This window comes from Pieris brassicae, chromosome 10 (assembly GCF_905147105.1).
Source record: "Pieris brassicae chromosome 10, ilPieBrab1.1, whole genome shotgun sequence".
NCBI classification, from domain to species: domain Eukaryota; kingdom Metazoa; phylum Arthropoda; class Insecta; order Lepidoptera; family Pieridae; genus Pieris; species Pieris brassicae.
In genome coordinates, this window is record NC_059674.1 from 5,620,574 (window position 1) to 5,636,861 (window position 16,288).

The 16,288-nt window shown below is 32.0% G+C and overlaps 1 protein-coding gene and 1 non-coding gene across 4 annotated transcripts; both read right to left on the reverse strand.

Moving 5' to 3' along the window:
• Positions 1-812: 812 nt before the first annotated feature.
• Positions 813-12,055, reverse strand: LOC123714902 (serine protease snake-like). 3 transcript variants are annotated; one of them, XM_045669560.1, is made up of 10 exons: positions 11,949-12,055; positions 8,425-8,503; positions 7,595-7,682; positions 6,583-6,690; positions 5,147-5,205; positions 4,274-4,434; positions 3,759-3,953; positions 2,832-3,021; positions 1,813-1,982; positions 813-1,022 (listed from the first exon to the last, which is right to left on the reverse strand). In XM_045669560.1, exons 2-10 carry the CDS (start codon positions 8,477-8,479, stop codon positions 846-848), a joined length of 1,203 nt encoding a protein of 400 aa, XP_045525516.1. In that variant the 5' UTR covers positions 8,480-8,503; positions 11,949-12,055; the 3' UTR covers positions 813-845. The 3 variants fall into 3 exon arrangements, with proteins under 3 accessions (XP_045525516.1, XP_045525514.1, XP_045525515.1); XM_045669558.1 differs by having other exon boundaries at positions 5,147-5,208; XM_045669559.1 differs by lacking the exon at positions 11,949-12,055 and adding an exon at positions 9,942-9,960 and having other exon boundaries at positions 5,147-5,208.
• A 1,951-nt stretch (positions 12,056-14,006) lies between these two features.
• On the reverse strand, positions 14,007-14,079 carry Trnav-uac. The gene has a single exon. It is a non-coding gene; the product is annotated as a tRNA-Val (tRNA).
• Between the last annotated feature and the right edge of the window lie 2,209 nt (positions 14,080-16,288).

Genomic DNA, 16,288 nt, shown 5'->3' on the forward strand with positions numbered 1-16,288 from the left:
AATATACCCAGAATATGGAGAAGACCGCAGCTGACAAGGACCGGCGCGGGATATCGTTAGTGACCCTCGACATTTCACACCCATAGACCAGCAGAGATTTGGATCCGAATATTTTAAACCTTCATTCATCCGTGAAACATTGTCTTACCAAATCTTAATATATGAGTCTCAATATATGCGATGATATATTCAGCAAAACATATTTAATTAAAATATTTCTCGATTTTTGTTACATATCGTGGGTTAAATGTGCCCTGGATAAGATGTTCGATATTTAATTATTGGAGTAACGCGCAGACCAACAGACTACTATAGATTGTCAAAGTAAGGAGTTCCATACTTTGTCAATGTTTAAAATTATTGGCGTAATCATAACTTATAATAGTAGAACTTATTAATAAGAGCAGCGTTCATTACTCACAATTTTGATTCGTGTGTAGTACACATGCTAGTAATTTGTTGCTATTGAAAGAAAGAAAAACTTTACACGTAATAAAAATTATGTATAATATAATACAAAAGTGCATCAGCCCCCTCACTAGGATTCCCTGTATCGTGGCTAGTCTTTTCGATTTGGCGTAATTTTTTTATATACCGGGACAAACGGGCCGGAGGTTTGATGTTAAGTGATGTACCCATGGACTCACATGGTCAGTAGGCTCAGAAGTGCGCTGCCGGCATTTAAATACTATAAATAACTTAAAGAATATCTTGGCTGTTCAACTTGACACTACGTGCCCACAGATACCTTTGTATAAGCTCGGGGTTATAAAAAATTGTGTGTACTAGTAAATATTTATAATAAAACGCGATTTGGTCCTTTGTTTTTATTTAAATAATTAAAATTAAAACTCCTCAGGCCACACGACACTTTCAATCCAGTCCAAGTAACTAGAAACTCTAGTATATATCGCGGGGTTTCCAGACTGCGCGCACTTTCTTCCGAAGGATGTGATGCCCACAATGTGGAATACACATTGGTTTTCCTTCGAAGCCACTTGAAGAGGAGAGCCGGAGTCACCCTGGAGAATAAATAACTCCAAATTAATCACGGAAATGTACGTAAGCGCTAACTACATACGAAATTATATATGTTTTTTGTATTTATGAAAATTTACCATTACTGACAGGCAAGGCCCACTTGCCTATAAGAAAAAAATATGATCTCGAAACAGATACAGAAATCCTAGACCCAGATCTAAAAGATTATAGCGCCATAGGTTTTTTTAAAAGGTTTTAAAGGTAAAATATTTATTTCTTATTACATTACAACATTGACTTATACGAGTATGAGAAAATATATTTATTTATTTACTATTTATTAACACTTCGTTGCATTACAATAATTAAATAAAAACGAGAACATATGGCGCATTTATTCGATAAAAAAATGTATTAAATTAGATATTGTAGGCAATAAGTGCAAAAATACATCTTACATATAGTTATTAAGACAAAACTAAACAGGAACAAAAACAAACTAAACTAAAAAAGGTTATATGAAAGAAAAAAAGTGCACATGAATCACGATAATTTAAGATCGGTCTCACGTTAGTTGTTAAGGAAACAATGTCTGTAACATTACCTATCGACAGAAGAAATTTAAAAGGAAGATACTAACTAGTATCGTATAAATAGTAGCGTATAAACAAATTGAAAAACAAACACTTGAAAAAAATTTTAACCCATAGACAAGATACAGAAGACTTTTTATATAGAAACACAATTACAAATATATCACGTATATACGTATTACAACGAGAACGAGTAAAGTACAAAACAACTAGATTGATAACACGTAAACGATTTTACCTGGCAGGTATCCTTCCCCCCCCTAAGTTCACCAGCACACATCTGAGTGTTCACAAAACCCCACCACAATCTATTCCTTAAGGTTTTTAGTAACACATCGCAACGAGGGTTCTGTAGAAGACTCAAAGATACCTTCTGCAGATCGTTAGATGTTTCGGCTGTGGTAGAACCTGGATAAAATAAATACACAATTACATTAAATTATTATTAGGTACTGTTTGCATAACTCGACGAATACTTGTACAATTCCGGTGCTCTTCATCAATCATGGCCAGCAAAAGATTGCCACTTTAAGAGTATTGAAATGTTGCCAAATTAAGAAAACACTTTTTAAACGTATTGAAGCTATGTATTATTATTATTGTTATAAACTTATAATAATTTACATAAATTTTAAATTTAAATTTTTCCGACGGTTTTCACGGTGACCGTGACCACGCACGCTGTAAAACACGCGAAACGCGTACATAGCTTCAATCCGTTTAAAAAGTGTTTTCTTAATGGGTAAAAGCCATGTTAACAAAAGACAATGTTGCGAAATTTTATTTCTTTTCGTTATTTAGAGTGATTTTTTTCAAAATTTAGCTTACCTATAAAAATGTCATGATTGGAATTAAACGGGGAAATTATAACAAAGTTTGTCTACGGTCGGCGTCCGGTAATAATAATTTTATTTAGATTAGCTTTCAGCGTCTGAATTTGTTTAGAATTGAGGATGGGTGATGTACTATAACCTTAAGGGATCCTTGACCAGCCTAACCACTGACTGGAAGAAGATTTTGGTGTCTATTTTTGAAGTGGGATCAATGTTGGGCTAAGGGAGTTTACAGCGCGGCTCGAGCTGTTTTGGCGAGGGTAGCTCGGCCAGTATGGGCGTCTTCTAGCGACTAGCGCAAGGCTCCTGCGAGACTCGGACCTCGGCTTGGACCGTCGCCAATCGTCTGAAGTTCAGGACGGAAGCTCACTGGAGTGAGCGAAGTAGTTGATACAAAATGACCATAATGAAATATTTCACTTACTTGGATTAGTAACTCCCCAACCAGTAGCAATTGCCTTATCATGTCCGCTAAAGTCATTTCGGGTCCATAGACAAGCCGGTCTTATGTGTGCCTCGAAGTCCACATCTGTATGTAACTCCATGAGTGCTATGTCGTTGTATTTGATTGGCGAGTTGTATTGCGGATGAGGGACTATGTTTTTTATAGGTACCTAAAATACGGTAAAATATTATATTAAAAAATCTCAATCCCAAATTAATGTTGGGTTACGGTGGTGCTGTTGTTCCTCCAACCAAAAGAGAAAGTCTTCCAGTAGTTGACTGATCGAAGGCCCCAGTGGTTGAGGATGTTGCATATAACGGTCGGAAAGATTTCGATAGCGCGAATTGATTATGGATTAAAGTCAGCAGACAGAATTTTTGGTTTGCATAGAAGTCTAAGCTCACTAACCAGTCCATTCTGCGCAGCCAGTGTTACTGGTCAATATTTGCCACCCCAAAAGACTCTTCAAATGAAGAATAATAACTCTAGAATATATTATATTTTTGAATTTTTTCAATTCCGTTTTTTTCCGAAGTCTTTTTACTTTCAGGTGTGTGTTCGGTTTTTGAATTCGTTTTAAATTCTTATACTCTCATATATATTCGATCTTTAAATTTGTTTTAAAATTGTTACACTCTCATATCTATTCAAAATTTGAATTTATTCTACAGTCTTCAATCTAAAATATCTTCGAAATTTAAACTTGCTTTACAGTCTTCAATCTACAATATCTTCGAAATCTGACTTTGTTATATAGTCTACACTCTCACATACATTAGATTTTTGAATTTCTGATTATAAAATAGATTAAGATTTTTAACTTAACTCCCGGTGTTCTAAAAACTGACGTAAGCCAAACAAATTTGTTTCATCTCTAACAGTATACACGAGCCCACAAATACTTACATCCACAGGCGATGCATTATCTTCAACATTGGGATCTAAGTTCTGATCGCCAAGTCTGACAATCGATGGGGTGGCAGGGTGCCTTCTAGCAGCTTGGATGCAATGCGCAGCTGTTAGCACAAACCGGGAGCTGATGAGACTTCCACCACACAGAAAGTCATAGCCGTCTTCCTGATTCACCCAGCCGATTGCAGCCTGAATATAAAACCTTCATAGTTCATTGTTCACAAATAAAAAGAAATCGAAAAAATAAAAGAAAATAATAAGTAAGTTTATAGTTCAAAGTATATCGTGATTATGATATATCAATTTCATAGCTAGTTAAACATATAAATGATGTAAAGCGATAAATAGCATTTAGCATGATGCATAGCACAAGACATTCCGTCATCGCGATCTAAAATGGGTTTAGAATTGGGCAGCGCCATCTGTTGTGCTATAGCAAAATTAGCATAAAAATCTATGATGAACGAATTTCTATGTAAAATGATACGTGGCAATTTAATTTTACTCGCCATATGTGGAAATTCCCCAGAACTTGTAGTCTCTCCTCCAACAATCAAATCCACTTTGTTATAGTCACATTTAGCTGCTGAAATGTGTAGTGTGTCCGGATCTGGTACTAAAGAGATGAAGTCCACCATTTGTGTCACGCCTCGGGAGTATTCTTCGCATTCTAAAAGGGAAAATATATTTTAAAAAAATAGACTAAATACTTGTCTTATTAAAACTGTAGTATTTTCAACCCTAAGGCGATCACGGACTATTTTCTACATAATAGGCTAATGATAGTGGCAAAAATAATTTGTATTAAGAGTTGTACAAAACATGGATTTAAAAAGCGTTACTGGAAAAAAACTTGTCAATAATAATTATTTTATTAAAAAAAATCATAATAAAAATATTTTTGTATGTCACGTCACACAAAACCACCACAGGTTAGTAAAATCAACGATTATTCATACCAAAATAAAATGTCTTCGCTTATCTATATATATATATATATATATCCTAATACTGTTGTTTAAGTTTCTTGAACTATGATTTTGACTGTTATATAATATTTTTGTAGTTTTACTAACAAGTAAAAACCTTGACGTATTTTTACGTGTTTATTCATGGTAGGTCAAAGGGACTGATCGCCATCTTGCCTGATAAGCGTTTTGGCGGGTTTTTCAAATTATGAATGTTTGGTTCCAATGTTTTTAACAGAATTTTAACAATTTGTATATATTCTGCTGTCACTATTAAATATTCTTGGGGTTTAAAATCATGTCCAATGACCTATTGGTGCTTATTTTAGATAACTGCTGCGTAATAAGTACCAAAACATTGTGGGAACAAAAATGCCAGAGATTACTTTAACCTTAAAAATGACATTTACTTACTTCGCTCACTCAGACGCAATTTCGATTTTTTAGTTGTTATGCCGGACGATACTGGTCTTCTGCTGAAATAAATAAATTCGTCATTTATATATATATATATATATATATTATTTATACAAGAAAAATAAATTACAAAACACCGTACCAAGTCAAATTAGCATGCAAATGTCAAAATACAATTTAAATTCTGTCAAAACGAATGTATCTAAATGCTGGGGGATGAGATAACCGTCCAAGAATCAAATCATCTTTCTTGGAATTACACGGTTGTGCTCTGTAATTTCTGTTTAGGTGAATAAAGTCTAAAGCCATAGACATATTATTTATTAATTGTTCGTTACATTAGGTACAGATGAAAACAGTTATTATGTACACAACGGGCTGCTTCTTCAAGAATAGTATAGTGAGTTATGTAACCTTACATTAGTTTAGTACATATGTATATATATTTTAGGTTATAATTAGAAGCGTAAACAAAATGTAAGCATTTGTCGCACACTTGAAGTCGTTTAGTATTTTTCTAACTTCATAAATTGTAATATTCTTGTTTCCGATTGTGTCCAAATAGGTCGAACATCGAATATGTCAATTAGATTTAGGGACCCTTAAATAAGACAAGTTCGTCTTTTGTAAGCAGCGCAACCAAACCGCAAATTAGGATCATTGAAACCCTGCTTCAAACAAGTGTTTCATTAAACATATATCTGAACATATCTACAACACATAACTAGCGTAAGTGATTATTACACAACTAAAAATGAAAAATTATACAATTACTAAATTGTAAAAAAAAACAAATTTTAAGTTTAAATGCAAGAATTTATTTTTTATTTTTTATCATTTAATACTGGACAAGCGAAGTCTATGGGAAAGCATAGTGATTGTATGTAAGTAGTCACTGAAAAGCTAGGCTAAGTAAAAATATCGAAAGCGAAACGTGGGGGCGAAATTTTGAATAAATCTTGTAATAAAAAATAATAAACAACACAGACAAGTTATAAAGGTCATATTTTGTTTATAATGTTTTTAATGATTGCACTTCTTGAGTTTATAATGATTAAACAAAATTTTAGCTTATGATAATAAATTGATACGGGGAACTTAACAGGTTTGTTGTCCAAGCATGAAAATGGAAATATCCCTCACGTCCAGTTGCGTTTTTATAAAAAGTAGTTTCCTTTGCGGTTCAAAGGAGGACCGGGGTGTATGTACCCTGATATGATGATGATATGGGCAGCTATCCCCATACGTCCACAACTCTAAATAGCTTAGAAGTTGTACCTCCAAACAGACCATATGTGTACTGTGAACGTGTAGAGCTTTCCGTCTACAGACCTCATATGGTCTGTGGACAGTCAACCTGTTACTATTGTTGGAAAGAAGGTGCTACAAATTAAGGTTATAGAATATTTTACAATAAAATGTATAATACTTACTCGGATTGCCTCGCGCCTGAAGTCTTAAGTATGGAGGACCCATCCCTACAACAGACAACTACAGCGTCTAATGTATACGAACATATCGTGGGATTGATTCCATTGTTTCTAAAATAAAAAATGACATATGTTAAACAGCTGCTCACTTTCTGGTCTATGAAATAAAAATGATTAAAGGGTGCAATCTCAGTTCAATCCAAAATAGGTTAGCGGCACTAGATTATTGAAGTTATACTTCTTTTGGCGCTTTAGGGAAGTAACAGTAATTTTTTTAAATAAACTTATAATTATTTTACACAATTTTAAATTGTGACTGTGGCTTGTCTTACATAGGGCTAACTAAACGCAATATGTCCAGCAGAGTCAAAGAACTCATTGCGGACATAAGACATAGACGACACACAGAATCAGCAGTCTGTGAACACACACTAGATAGGCCTAATCATTACATACGCTTTGACCAACCGAAAGTACTTGCGAAAGATTAAAGATTCTTCCCAAGATTAAAAAAAGAAAACACAATTAGAAAAACACCCCAATTTCAATAGAAAAGACGGCCTAAAATTAAAATTAAAATTTTAATTCAAATTAAAATCTCAAGACAAACAATCCGCGAAAATAGAGGTCACGCGAAATGAGTCATTTCTGCAAAAACCCTTCATCTTTTAGTCGATATCAACTTCGGGGAAATAAATACAGATAATAAAACTTTCTCTACAGCTGTGATACTTTTGACCTTCAAAACCTTTTGTCTTCAGTCACCGTGACCACGCACGCTGTAAAGCACGCGAAACGTCGGAAAATTTTAATATTATGTAAAATAATTATAAGTTTATTATAATAAAAAAATGCGTTATAATAAATCGTTCAATGTATTAAAAACCTTTTTCTATTGTTACAAACGTAGAATTAATTTTTGAAAAGATTTTCATCTTGTTACTCCAAAGAAGTATAACTTCTAACGCGTGTACATAAGTACACACACATGTTTTTATTTCTCAGATTATCTTACCGCAGGTCATCCCTGGCTGACGCACATTGATTACTGGGTAAACAACTCCCTATTGTGTTTGTGTGTTTGATAGTACACTGTTGGCCAACTGCAAAAAAAAATACAAAATATAAATTAAAATTGATGAAATTTTAATTTATATTTTGTATTATTAGTAATTATGTAATTTATTCATTTTTTTATAAACACTTCGTTACATTGCTATATATAAAAATTGAACATAATGAAATCAAAAGGAGGGCAACTGGCGGCCTTATCGCTTTCGAGCGATCTCTTCCAAGCAACCACTGTGAGTAAAGAATTTTTTTTAATTAAATTACATAAGATAGGCAAGAAGTGCAAAAATACATGTTATACACAGTTATTAAGACAAAACTAAATAGGAACGAAAAAAAACTAAACTAAAAAGAGGATACATTAAAAATAGAAAGTAAAAAGACAGATAAATCACGATAATTTAAGATAAGTCTCACGTCAGTTAATAAGAAAGTTAGGGATACGATGTGGACAGGTAATGTTTGTACAGAAGAAGTTTAAACTAAAAAATTTGAAAGTTATAAGAAATTTGAAATAAAAATTTTAACAGAATAAAAAAATCTCTAACTTTTGCCTTATTTACTTTTTATTTTCTCACTAAAGCGTGGGTGTAATCATGAATATTGCTAGTCATCAAAAAAATATACGAAATACCGGGGACGTAACCTTTTTTCTTTAGGAATTTTAAGACGGGCTCATTGTACTCATTCCAGGTTTTAATCACATTTGAAATAATTATAGATACAGTTGAATAATATAATATTTAATTAATAAGCTTGTTTAAGCTTCCTTACCATTTTGGGCGATACAAAAGCTGACCAATCCGAGAAAAACGACTGCATGCCGCATCTTAGCGACTCCGCATTGTTCGTTCTGTGTATAAAAATAAATATGATATGAATAAAAACAATATTTGCAACACAGTATCACAGAGAAACAGTTTGTGTTAATAACCATATTATCTAGCGGGACTTAATAATATATGTTGCGACTGAGCATTTGCAAGACGGAGTAACGGTCATACGAAACCGTTTAATTCCTTAACGTTAATATATAATTAATTTCTTTGAAAAAATGCGCCACCAAATGGCATTTGACACATCGGTATTATCGTTTTCAAATTATTATAAAAACACAAGGAAAATCGAATTACAACAATTATTAACTTCATTATAGAGAGTTTACGTGTGGAAACGTTTCGCACCCTTATCGCTAGATTGGATTTAGGGGTCTGGAGACCTCGGGGCAACAAAGGAGTGGAAGCCCCCGGCCCCAATGCATTTTCCATTATTTTTAGTCAATAATTTATTGTGAAACTAACTACATCTTATAGTATTTAACAAACGTATATATCAAAAGAAAAGTTGTTTACTAGTCGGTATTTAACATTTTTTTGGTCAACATATGTGAAAGTTAACTTACACCCTTACATCGTACATTTCTAGGCAATAATTGTAAAATGTTAGTTTCGGTATAATGGATAAATTATAACATAACCTTATACACTATAACATTACACACAGCCCTTATCCAAATCCTACATTTAAATTTTTTAATTTGTACAATAGAATTCAGATTGAAACCGCCCTAGTAAGGCAGAGACCTGTGACAGGAAAGCTTCGTTCTTCTTTAAATTTACAAAGTTTCAAGGGTTTATAGGTAACAGATATGTCACTTCGTTTTAAGAACCCATAAAGGTTTTGATTTAAACGATTAAACAGTTGACACTTCGCTTGGAACGAAGTTTTTATTTGAAAATCCCTTCAACAACTGCCACCGAACTTAACTCGCGGCAAAGTAGTTAAATCAGAGAGTTAATTGAATCTAGACCGTTTATTATATGGCGATATTCAATCAAGTCGAATCATTTTGATTTGAATAAAGCAGCGTCGAAAACGTTTAACTATCTGTCTGACCGAAAGCCAGCTTGTTGATTAACAATGTAAAACAAGATTCCGCCATGATTCTTTCATTTGTTATTGTTATTTCGGTGTGATCGTAAAGAATTGAGAGCTTGGAAATTCCGTGTTTTGTTTTACTGAAAATGGTTAGATTAGGTTAGTCTTGTTGCCTAGGAACGTTTAGGAAACTCGTTAAACGATTCGTTTACTCACTTGTCTGACGGAACTTTATTGAATATCGATTTTTAATTAACTGTCTAGAGATTCAATTAACTCTCTGATTTAATTACTTTACTGGGACATATATACCCTTTGTAGATGTATATAACCGAGAAACTTTAGTAGTTTTTAAGTCGTAACCATAAAACCTCTTTATTGTATTGTTAGTGTAATTAATGCGATGTACTTACCTGCTACATGTATTGTTCTTAGAATACCAACAAAAAACTGTTAGAGGAAAATGATTTGTTTATTAATTGCGTTATTAACATACCTACTTGATCATCTTAAATTATTCAGAGGAAAATAGGTCTTTTAATATTTTTTATACTGGCGCTCGTACTCTATAACTTCTAATAAAGAATATCTTTTTATACAGAGGCAGAATAGTGTAACTGTCGAAATCAGATTACAAAATTCAATGAAAATGTATTTTAATATACTGAGTAGGTTAGGAAGCTATATGAAGATTCATTGTTTACGTAGGTTTTTTTTTATTAAACAAAAAAGGTTTTATCTTCAAATTTCCTACTAGCCACATGTTTATGACAAAAAAAAATACAAATGTACTCTTTCATTATCTATATTCTTCCTTTTCGTATAAATTTTTTATTTTACAATCTGATTCTGATTTTACTTAGCCTACCTTTTTAGAACATACCAACGTGGAACTTTTTGCTACGCTAACCCAGAGACTGTTCGGTTTTCCGGAATGAAAACTTTTTAGGTTTTTCAGCGAATATTTCTCTATATATATACCTCAGAGATCAAGTGAAAATTTCCAAATTAACAAATAAAATATAGGGGTTGATAGTCGAGGGGTGAAAATTATGAGTTCTATGTATTTTTGTACGTTGTATCATAAAAAAATTAACACACAAATTTAATCCAAAAAAATATAAAACTTTTTTTGGGGTGGGTTGAAATATTTTTATACCTAATATATAGAGAAGAAGAAACAAAGTTGTCAATTCGTTGGAATGTTGTGAAACTTACGAATGTACAGTTAATTAACATAATACGATGGTAAGGATACATTAATAAACGATTGCGTGACTCCATTATTATCAGGATTTGATAGTGCAATGGTACTTTAGATAAATACGGTTGTTTTTTTTAATTTTGTTAGTTAGTTGTAGAAGTATAACCTCCTTCAGGTTTTTCGAAGATTTAAAAATCGTTTAAATTATCAGATTCAGACAGTTCGTAGTCTGACATATGCGTAGTTGGCGTAAAAGGAATTTGTTACTGACATTTCATTAACGTAAACGTGTTTATGGAAATCAGTTTAGAAAAACCGTTAGGGGTTTCCCAAAGATCGGTTTTTGAAGTGCAACATCGTTAGAAATCGATATTAATTTAAATTTAAAATATTTATTATGCAATGACAAATTTATGTTCTTAACGCAGTTTTAATTTTGTTAAATTATTTATTTATTGTATAAATGATCTTAATAGAAAGGAAGTTGGTGTGGTGGAAACACAAACTGTACACAGTTTTTCTGTCCACCAGGATGTGGAACATATTTAAATCATTAACATATATACTAAGGCCAGTGACATATAAACTATAACATTATAACAATCAAACCATTAAAATTGCATGTAAAACGTCATAAACCAATTGAAACATTGACGCGCCATAGATGGCCGATGCAAGAAATCGGTTCTTTGTTTGATTTATGTAATTTTAATTTAATTTAAATTTAATATTGTTTCTTGTTATATTATTAAATTTGGAATAATGTAGTCTAATGTTTTTTTCCCATATAAATTATTGTATTTGGGTAATAGAAATTCGTTTTTTAATTTTCTACGGAATAGTGAGTTTTAATTGTTTTAAGGTTATATATTATTTTGATGCCAATTCTCAAGAGCACAGAACGGACGGGATGAACGGGCGATGAAATACTCCGACACACTTTAGTTCGCAAATTTTGGATGTATCAAGAATTATTCAACTGATTTTGTAGAAATTTTAGACGTATTTGCAGTCATAGAGAAATATTTTGTAGTTGTTGGCATCACTGATTGTTTCCCAAAACAATCGAGTTACAATATCGAACGATATAGCGAGATGATGATAATTCGAAACAAAACATTAAAAGAACACCAGACAAAAATAAAAGAATCCTTCGACGAAGCCATACCTACAAAATACGTATAAAATTATTGATATAATACAATTTAAAACTTACCTAAATCTATAAATATTAAAAACTACACATAATTTAAATTATAAGGAAACGAATCGTGCGAAGCTTTTGCTTGCAAGGACAGAACTAAGTCGCGGTATACTTGACAGACTAATTTACTTCAGAACATATTGACAATGAAGGAAAGTTTATTTAAAACGGAAAGCCTATTGCTGTCTCGTTCATTTATTTGCAAAGTGATAGGGACAAAACGATAAAGGAAGTAATATGAAATTAATATAACAGTATCAACAAATACGTATTGCAATACAGTGAGGAGTTTTAGTTTTCTATTTATGCGTTTATTATTATTATGTAGGATGAGTTGTGAAGGAAATATGAACTGAGAGGAAAGTGTTCGATTTTTAAAATTTGAAATGTATAGCACAGATGAGATTTAAAAATATCAAATTATATTAATAAACAGCTATCGTTCAAATTTCGCTCATCCTGAGGTGCAACGTGAATTAAAACGCCTGTATATTAGTAACTCTCTTTTTTTCTAAAGGTTAAACAAACGTTTGGCGCGCTTTATGACTGGCAATAAATTATAGATTTGAGTGGGTTTTGTTAATTTCTTTTAACCATTCATTGCGGTGTTCTTTTTTCACACCTTATTTTGTTATAACTAAATTCATTATATATTAATGTCAATAAGGAATTCGGCCCTTAAATAAGAAGGTCTTAGACATTTGTGTATTGTCATGTCATTCTTACGGTAGTCAATCATGGATATATGACCGAAAACAAACAGAAAAATAACAACCTGTCAATGAGGAATGGAACGTAGTGTACTCAATTTAAAACTAAAGGATAGGATATTGATGCATTATCATATTGCAAAAAAAACTTAAGTGGAAATGGGTGGGCCATAACGCTCGCATTGAACAATGGCAGATGGATAGAGAGGGTAATAAAGGGGTGACCAGGAAAAAGAAAGAGAGGTCACCCTCTAGTACGGTGTGCTAACGAGGTTAAGGAAGAAAGAGACCATTGGGAGAAAAATGCTCAAGATATAGAGAGATGGAGCTAATTGGAGGAGGCCTATAAGGTGTCCATAGAAGAAAATATAATAATGGCTTAATTATTATTTTTATTTGTTTGTAAGCCACAGGGGTTAATATTTTATAATATAAAACATGCATTAAATGAAGAAAGCCAATGGAGAAAGTAACATTGTCCAACCACAATAACTGTAAACCCTCTTCAAAACCTGGTACTGGACCTAAAGTGGGTTAATTGTTATGTTTGGAAATCTGCAGTTAATGAAATCCACCTGTTAAAACAATATTATACAAAAAATCACATTACAGATTAAAACAATTAATTGATTTTAAAAATGAACAATAAACTATATGGAAAAAAAATTCATCAAATTGAGGTTACATGGAAAATTGGTAATATTATAGAGTTCGATGTGTTCTGTTGTGCCAATGCCACCTCGTAATTGTACCGCCCGCGCGGGGAACATCGCGACTTTTTTGACAATATGTCATTCCCAGTAATTTTACGATAAAATTGTTATACACAAAATAAATCTAGAAACAATGTTGCCTACAATTTACGTTTTAAGATTTTTTCGTGAAGTAAATTATACTTTAACCGGGGAAAATTAAAATGTATTAATGTGCTCCAAAAAGCTTCTATATTATCGTTACTATCCAGGTATTTAAAAAATTCAAAGATCATTGCTAAAGTAGCAGAACGCTTCTTGAATTATACTACATTAAACAAGAGTATATTTTTTTAATGTGATTTTCTTGTAACATATAATACAAGAACAAAGAAAGTTAATTTTTATGTTCACTTATATTTAAATTCAACGAAATTTATATTATTATAATATTTCGTTTTATGCCATGAATACTAAAAAATAAATAATTACCGTCCGCGAATTCTGTATTTCATTACTCTATGAATAGATTACCTAGCCACATAATCCGGTTTCAAAGCAGCTTCGGTTAATGTAAATAAAAATAAAATTGTTGTTTGATATAAATAAATTCAACGATACGCGTATACCACAAAGAATATGTATGTACTAAAAATAAAAAAAAGATATGATTCCGGCCAGGATCGAACTGGCGGCCTTCTGCGTGTAAAGCAGATGTGATAACCACTACACCACGGAACCAGTTGATATGTTGGTTGAAAATATAAAACTAAAGCCGTAAAATATATTAATTTCTGTTTCACAGACAAAAATTTTAATAATAAACATTATATTCAGATTTAATTGTATATTCTTTATTGTTAATATAAAAAAGTCAATGCGAATAGAAATATATTACAGGATTTTACTGAACTTATATATACATATATTATATTGATTTAGGTCAAATGAAACTAATCTATTTTGGAATATCGAAATTTACCTTAAAGTCTTTAATCCTTGTCATCTTATATATTTGTGTGCTTCCCGCACAGAGAATCATTATAATATGTACCAAAACGTCTTGCTTTACCAAAAATAATCTCAGAAGCATGAAATACATTGGTCATTAATTTCACACTTCCTAGTTTTAATCTAAGAAATATGGATAATTAAATAAGTTTGTGACGTACAGGTCATCAAATAAAATATTTTTTCTCTACGTCGACGTTTAAGATGTTTTGTTCACAAGAGATATAAAACCGTGAACGAAAAATAAAACAGACGCTGTGTAGTTCATGCATTATTACACAGATGGCGTTTAAACAAATATTCTTCTACTTATAGGTTTACTTTGATGACCTAGATGGCGCTTACTTAAAACTTTTATATAGGTTTTGAAAAATGTGATAGATGGCCTTGTTTTTATTTTAATTTATTCGTGACATACAATATCTGACGTCATCTAAAATAATAATATCAATATTAGAGAATGATAATTTCCGGAACGATTGCCTTGCTTTGAATAATTCAGAGAATAGGTGTTAATTGCCTTCTGCAATAATAATTTAGATTTTATAGTTAAAAGAATTAAATAGATTAACAAACAGGTGTAAAATGTGTAATAATAAAATAGGCGCTACTTAACCGTACCTAGTTTTCTACAATATAATAAAATTGATAATTATCCTAAATTAACGCGAACATTTTCTAATATCTTAATTATTTAATTTAATTATTATTTAATAATTTTATTTCACTCAAAGCGTGACCATGCTTGATATGAACACAAAACGTCAGATTTTTTTGATGGTATATAAATTATAAGTATGTATATTTACTTTTTTAAATTATCTTTCGTCAATATATATTGGATCAAGACCAGGCGGTGAAGGAAGGCGGCCTAGTGGTAGGAGACCAGTAGGTGGACCTAAGAACCTTTGGGTAGACAGAGTGAAGGACTACCCGCTGTAAAAAAAATAAAAAAAATTGTTTATTTTGGAATATAATATAGAGGTATCACTTATTACACATCATTAAATTTGTAGACGGTAGACATCACTACTCATCGGCAAAGAACATAGGCCGAGAGCAAAAGCCGGCGTAAAAAACTCTCGGTACTCTTTTAAAATATCAAATCATCATACAAAATGACTATAGCAAACATCGATAGAAGAAAACAGACAGGAGGGAGATGCGGTTTTGTATTAAATTGCAAAACTGGATGGAAACCTCGCAGTCCAGTTCCGGTAGCGGCACCTGTTCACAAGCATGACGTGTGAGCTGAATGCCAGAAATTTCCCCGTGGGACAGCACAAGTAAGAAGAAGAAGGAACGCTGCAAGTTTTTTTATCGAAGGCCAAGACATTTTTTGGGCCGCGGAGCCAGCAGATTGAGGAATTTATACTTGGTAATATAAATATGAATAATTTGTATGTTAAGTTTTAATAATTTATCATTCAGATAGAGTTGTAAAGCCAGTTGGATAGCTGAGTGTTTCTAAATAAGGTCTTATGGTATTATATAGGTATTATATATTGTTATAGTTAAGTGATTTATTACCAACGCACAAATATACAGTATTAACAATATTCTTAACCTACATAGTAATAATATCAATTAAAATTAAATAGAAAATTTAAAAGATTTGGTCCTTGTTGCAATGTACCTTTAAGCATTATTCGTTGTAGTGTGATACTTATTCGTTAAACAAGGAAACCACCAGATCTTCCAGACCAGATAAATATTTCTTTATGTTTACGTTCTTATTATTTTGGTAAGATAATGTACATGAACGTCAAATTTCTTTAAAGTTATTCTTCTACAAATCAAGGGTACAACTGTTTTTAATCACCAAGTTTATTATAAAAATCATGTCACATGTATACTTAACATATTATTAATATATTTCTTACTGCTTTCGATATATTTGTCAGCTCAAGGCTGATATCACTCGAGTATATCCGCGTGA